This window comes from Lathyrus oleraceus, chromosome 1 (genome assembly GCF_024323335.1).
Source record: "Lathyrus oleraceus cultivar Zhongwan6 chromosome 1, CAAS_Psat_ZW6_1.0, whole genome shotgun sequence".
NCBI lineage: Eukaryota > Viridiplantae > Streptophyta > Magnoliopsida > Fabales > Fabaceae > Lathyrus > Lathyrus oleraceus.
In genome coordinates this window covers 141892692-141899764 of record NC_066579.1, presented here as the reverse complement: position 1 = coordinate 141899764, position 7073 = coordinate 141892692, and the positions used below count along the sequence as shown (strand labels likewise).

The window sequence follows — 7073 nt, the reverse complement described above, 5'->3', positions numbered from 1 at the left end:
TTAAGCTTTGAAATGTCAAATAACACTTGTTCCAACATGAATGAAGTGTATCCAACTCTCTTCCACCTCCAAATCCATTAAATCATGTACAGTTGACCACAGTTGACTTTTTCACTGACAGATGAATCTGGCAATGCATAGATCAATCTGAGCTCCAATCTTGTGATGAAATGGCTCAAGGGTGAAACCCTAGCCTCAATATGCATAATAAAACCATGAAATGATCCCTATCTCCATCATAGACCCCATCTCCTAGCCATGCCCTGATTGGCCCAATGCAACTGATTAGGGTTGACCAATGGTCAAAACCCTAATCTCAAGGAATCTGCTTCAACACTTGATGATGACAAACCATGATGATGATGATGTATCACTTCAATCAAGATGAAGACCAATATCCTTTGAGAATCACAAAACCCTAATTTGGACCTCCACATCCTCAGATGATTAATGACCAGTCCAATGAAACCCTAGCTTGCACTTTGACTTCCTCATCTTCTGATCAAGACTTGTGAGGAATGACTTGCACAATGTAACCACATGATATGCAATATGCAATGCCTAATGACCTACAATGATATGTAATATGTTAATGCTAGTCCCAAGAGAGGAGGGCAAATTTTGAGGTGTTACACACACGAAGGCTTGAATCAGATTGGTGATATTGGAAGATTCAAAAAGTGTTAATTGAGTAAAGATTATGTAGAAGAGTTTGACATTACGACATATACAAGTCAAGATCTAGATAGGAGATTTTAATTTTCTCAATTGTATTATGGATTGGTGATTGTATGAGCTTTTGCAGATATTTGTCAAATAAAAAGGAACAATGCATGTTCCAATGAGAAACCATTGAAGAATTCACGTAGGCAAAGCGAGAACGAACGTCGAAGCACTATAAATCTCAGTGTCATCTCTCTCTCTCTTACTCTTGCATTTAATTTTATAGTATTTGCATGCTTAGGTATTTCAATTCTATTGTAGTTTATAATTGATTCAATTGATAGAGATTTATTACGTGATCCGCTGTCTCACACGGGTCAAAAATGAGTTTAAAAGTGTAGTAAAACGGAAGCGACACTCGAATGTCATATCACAAAGACTCTTGAATGTTATAACCAAACGAATGAAAAGAAGGGGGTTTTTAAGGTTCAAAACTTAAACTGAAATTGATAAATACGTTAATTTATATATATATATCAATTTCCGACTTATCATTGATTCTTATAATCTCAATTCTCTAGTGGATTCGATCTCATTCAATTACAATACCCGCTGACAAACGTAATTGGTATTATATGATGTATGTCCCTAATTTTCGAATTAAGCAAACAGATTTAAGCAGACACGAATTAAGCAAACACGACTTAATCAAACACGATAACGAAAAAGTTACGCTAACGTGATTATAGTTAAGAATCATATGTATGTCAATCAAATTTAATCAACTTTATCCTATAAGAAACAATCGAATTAAGAAAATGAAAGTAATCGAATTAAGCAAACGAGTTTATAGGAAGAATTGGAAATAAATCGAAATTAAACTGAAATTAATAAAAACCTCAAAGTGGAATTCAAATACATCAGATCAACTTTTGGGAATTAACTCTCCATGGTATTCGTATGCCATATTCTCTATTTCATGAATGCTGAATAATCCAATCCTAAAACTACTAAGTTGTTTAAATAGAGCAAGGAAATTCGGGCCTAATAGCAACCGACCCAAAAAAATACAAAACCGGCCAAAAAAATAAGTGTTTTCTTAAGTCTGAAACTAAAACGAATTATTCGACTCTTCTTCATTCTGAGTCAGCTTTTGACTTTAACATGAAACTTTTATCTTAATCTCTCAGCTTTCCAACGCCTATTAGAACGCATCAATCCGATTCTCGTAGTTCAAGTTATGATTTGCATAGTGATAAGGTATCAAATAACTATTTATACTGAAAATAAAGTACGAAAATAAAAGAAAGACAAAAATAAACTTAAATATTAAAACACACTAAAATAGTAAAAATAATATAATAAACTATAGATTTGGCTAAGTACAATAGTAAAAGAAGGTGCATCAAAATGCACTGATCATTGCGTAAGCATTATGTTTTGTTTGAATTGGATACCTTGTTGAGCTGAATTGTTGATTAATATTCTGATAAACAATTGAAGTTAGAGTTCTCTATATTGAATCTTTGTATAAACACACCTCGTGGATTATACAATCAAATTAATTGAATACCTAGTGTTTCATCATATTCTGATTTGGTGTTTGTGAAATGATTTAGTGTTAACGTGATTGAAATTTCTAATTGTATAATTTCATAGATTTCGCATCAAACCTTCCGCTCACAATTTTTGAAATCACTCGAATAATTTCTATAAACGACGGTTGGATTTTATTTGGGTCTATTCATCCCCCAGACCATTTTTCTACTCCTATGTTCACACTAAATAATCTTCTGTGACAATAACTCATCTATCAAACTATCAAAGAATCCTATCATGCATGAAAGATGCAAGCACATAGATGTAAGGTTTCATTTTCTAAGGAACCTAACTAAGGATGGAATCATGAAGGTGAAGTATTTCAACACTCAAGAGCAGAAAGCTAACATCACTAAGTCATTGAAGTTTGAATTATTTGTTAATGGAGAGCTTGAGAATGACGATTGTAGCTAGTGTTATTTGACTTCCTCCTAGAAGTCAAAGTATATGAGAGTTTGTTGTATAATCAGAAGTAGCTAGTTGATTAATTGTTGTTAGTTGTTATGTTACTTGTTGTGTAGTAAGTAACTAAAGTTAGTTAGTGAGTTCCTTCTTTAACAAGTAACCTTATGTTTTCATGTATAAGTACTAATTTATACTTGGTGATTGAATGAGATTCAACATTTTGATCTAATAATAATGACATGTTTTTTATCACTCACAAATTGTCAAAGGATAAAGTACTTTTCATTAACAAATAACTAACACGGTTGATCAATTAACATTTGAATCAAATTGTTTCTTTTTCCTGCAACAACTTGATTTCTCACAAACCTTAAGTTAAGTCACGCATACTGTTTTTGAAATTCAATAAAAATAAACCATGTTCAAACAACAAAATATTCAATATTTAATAGCTCAACGAAGCATTGTTCAAACAAATTTAAAATGTACACATGTCAAATCAATGGTAAATCAAACATGTGTGCCACATTACATCCCAAAACATCAAAATAATGTTTTCAAAATTTATTCAAGAATCGCAAATAATTAAATCAAATCAACAAAAATCCAATAAGGTAAATGAATGAGACTGAGAATCTAGATACGACTGAAAATGAAAGAAAGTGAATAACTTTTATAGTTCACATATTTTTTGGTGAGCTTTCAGTCTATAGAAGCTTTCATCCAGAATCAACCTCTCCATAGTATTCCTCCTCTTTATCATTATTTCTTCATCCTTCTCCTTTATTTCCCTTTTGTTCTTCCTCCACGACTAAGGCATCGCCACGATCACCATTTTCACACATCTTCATCAACACCTATCCTCATTTACCTCTTTCGAAAAAGGGGTCAAGTATGAGTGGTTAAAATTTTAAATTATTTACGAATGTGTGGAATGTTGAATTTATAAAACAGGGAGTCTATTTATCTACTATCTTAAGATTTTGGATGGAGATGTGACGTTTTTCTTTTTTGTTATTCTGGAGCATTGGTTTCATTGGCGCTCTTACCTTTACCAAACTCCTCTATTCTAGGATGTGAAGGAGAATGTTGGAAAGAGAGATGACTCTCTTTTACCGGGCTCCACATCCTGTTACTGGGCTCCACAAGAGAATATTGGATGCATGTGGAATGTTGTATTTACAAGAGAAATAACCCATTTACCTAATTCCTTAAGATTTTGGATAGAGATGTGACATCTTTCTCTTGTGGCCTAGAGCATTAATCTTGTTGATGCTCTCGTCTATCCCAGACTCCCTAAGACTCCCTAACAATAACCTTCCCATATGTCTTGAGATATGTGACTCAAGGCTTCGACATACAACACCATATAATCATAAAATAATTTTCTATTAAAAATATATTTTCCATTAAAATATTCTCTTCAAATTAATTGTTTCATTTTAACCCAAAATATTTTTTTAACAATACTTTTTAAAAATTTAACACAAATATGTTGTGGTCAATTCAAGAGGTCGATACGAGGATTCATTTTTATTTTGAGAAGTTTTTTTATTAACAACACATCTTTGTAAAAGACACATCACATACTCACCAAAAAATTTAAGATGATAAATTTGTGAATTTTTTCATTTATAAATATTTAAATCTCTATATTTCTAATCAATCCGAGACTTCTTTCCATTATTCATATTTGTTATTATCAACAAAATATAACTAAAAAATAAAAAATAAAAAATCTTAAACAACATAGCTCTAAATATCATCAAAAGACGCGTGGCCTTAAAGTTTGCCCCAAGAACAATCGAATTGACTATAAGGTTCTTAAGGTTTTAACCTTTTTTAATTAGAAATTCATTTAGAGGAAGCAAAAGAAACACTTCTCTGTTATTACAAGAACGCATAAATTAATTAGTTTACACATTATATTACACTTAAAATTTTATTTTAGAAATGTACAGACTTGTGAGCTCCTTGCATCAATTGGCTGCCAACATGAAAAAAGACAAAATCATAAGTTTACTAAAACTACAACAATGTTGTTGTAACTAGACATTATTAACGATAAAAAAAACTGTTCAAATTCAGAAAATCTTACCTTTAAATGAAGAAGGAACAACAACAACATGCATATCAGTATTGTTAGGAGGTAGATGCAAAAGAATAGGGTAAAGTTTAGCATTCAAAGGATTGCGACAACACACAAGAATATCAACAAGTTGAGTTTCTTCCTTCAATTTCTCCTTCAACTCCTCCAAACTACTTCCTCTAAAGGTAAAGAACGATGCTTTATTTTCATCAACAACTTCACCATTTTCATTACCAATGTCGTAGAATATAACCCTCCCTTCTTTCATCGGCGATGGAGATGGATAGTCTAAATCTTCGGATTCAACCTGATCATTTAAAGAAGAAAATGTTCAGCTCAAAGAAATAAAGACAAGGTTGCTTTATATAGCATAATTATCACTAATTAATATTTTTTGAACTTGCCAATTTCATTATGTACTTCTTTTATATATAGTTTTTTTTTGTATACATGAAGAAAAGAAGCACAGAAAAATGAAGGGTATTAAATTAATGAAAGACACACAAAAGTTTTGAAAGCATCCTTGATATGATCTATACAAATTAACTGAATAAAATGCACCAAATAAGTTGAAAAATAATACTATCTCAAATTATTAAATTTACTTATATTTTTGGAAATAATGAGCAAATAATTTTGAATAATATCACATTGCAAAGAAAAACACAAATGAATAATGCCTACTTTTTTATATTTATATTCACAAAATGGTTCATAGTGAATCTGTGGACAAAACTAATATTTTTTTAATATTATTTTATATGTAACAATGACTATAAAATATGAACTTTATAATTATTTTATTAATTAATTAGTTTATAATTATATTTGCTTCTTAATTTTTCTTTTATTACACTTTCACGTTTCCTTTACAAATAGAATAAAAATCTTTGTATAACACTTTATATTTTTAATAAATAAATAAATAATGAATTACTCATGTATTTTTTTGGTATTTATAAAAATTTCTTGATTACCATATTTTTTGATAATATTTTCATATAATAGCAAATCAATTGATTTTTATTTTTAATATAAGAAAAATCAATCACATGGAATACAATTCATGGATCTTCACAAACAAAAATATTTAATAACATTAATAGATTAAGTTTATAATTACATTCCATGCATATTCCATCTATGTGTATAAATATATATGACACTTTTATTTCAAACTAGTATATCAAAGAATACATCAAATTGATGCTACATATGATAATCTCTAAGATTATGTGCTCACAAGTTCTCAATAGATTTCCTATTAGCGATAAGTTTGAGAAATTTTGTTATGTAACGAACCTCAGGTGATCGAGGAGACTTTAGATCGATCTTGACGAGGGGTCCATTATCTGAATCCGAGAATGACGATGGAGACGGAAAAGGAAATGAATTATCCATTGTTTCTGTAATTGAATCATTGAGACATCGCATTGGAGGTATAATAGGTGTAGGCCTTGGCCTTGGCTTAGGAATTTGTCCCCCCTCTTTTGGTCTAAGTTCGACAATATCGACATCCCATAAAATCCAATTTACCGTTGCGGTTCTACGAGGAAGATCATGTGTTATTGTGTTTCTCCAAGGTGGTAATCCTCCATTTCCACGAAGATATTGTCCATAACGTGTTCTTAGTTTCACTTGAACACCATCCCTAATAGGTTCCCATTCAACCGATGAACCTAATCTTTTAGGTAAAGTTTGCAACACTTGTTTACCTGTGCTTTTCAAAAGAAATGGCATGTTTGAAGCCGTTAGGTATTTTCCATAACAACTCTTTAATCTTATAACATTATTGTTGTTGCTCCCCAATAACTCGACGGTCCATTTTGCGTTGTCATAGCAACCATTTCGATCTTGATAAACATTTTCTTGATCTTCATTGGCCAACATATATTTATCGTGGTGACTCCGCAGACGCACCACTTTTGCCTTTAAGAAGAATTCCATTCCACAAAAATAAATTTAATGATGATGAAAATTTGATGTGAATATGATAAAGATAAAATGAAAACAAAAAGTATTCTGATGAAGGGTATATTAAATATTCTGATGAAGGGTATATTAAATATTCTCTTGCGTCTCTCCCTCCTCTCCAGCACAAAGGGATCTGGATATTCTCTTGCGTCTCTCCCTCCTCTCCCGCACCAAGGGATCTGGATGGGACGGATATGATAAAGATGAAATGAATACAAAAAGTATTCTGATGAAGGGTATATTAAATATTCTCTTGTGTCTCTCCCTCCTCTCCAGCACAAAGGGATCTGGATGGGACGGAGAGATGGGACGGAGAGAGAATTGAGAAAGCAGATGCTAGAGA

General features: G+C 31.5%; 1 protein-coding gene across 1 annotated transcript; it reads right to left on the bottom strand.

Annotated features, from left to right (window-relative positions):
* Positions 1-4646: 4646 nt before the first annotated feature.
* LOC127096075 (uncharacterized) lies at positions 4647-7073 on the bottom strand. The gene is made up of 3 exons (XM_051034697.1): positions 6059-7073; positions 4766-5063; positions 4647-4654 (listed from the first exon to the last, which is right to left on the bottom strand). The coding sequence occupies exons 1-3, from the start codon at positions 6701-6703 to the stop codon at positions 4647-4649; spliced, it is 951 nt and encodes a 316-aa protein (XP_050890654.1). The 5' UTR covers positions 6704-7073.

Coding starts and splice junctions, on each gene's coding strand:
- LOC127096075 (XM_051034697.1), bottom strand. CDS start 6,703: ATGGAATTCTTCTTAAAGGCAAAAGTGGTGCGTCTGCGGAGTCACCAC. Junction 5,064..6,058: donor AGTCTCCTCGATCACCTGAG/GTTCGTTACATA, acceptor TTAAATGATCAG/GTTGAATCCGAAGATTTAGA.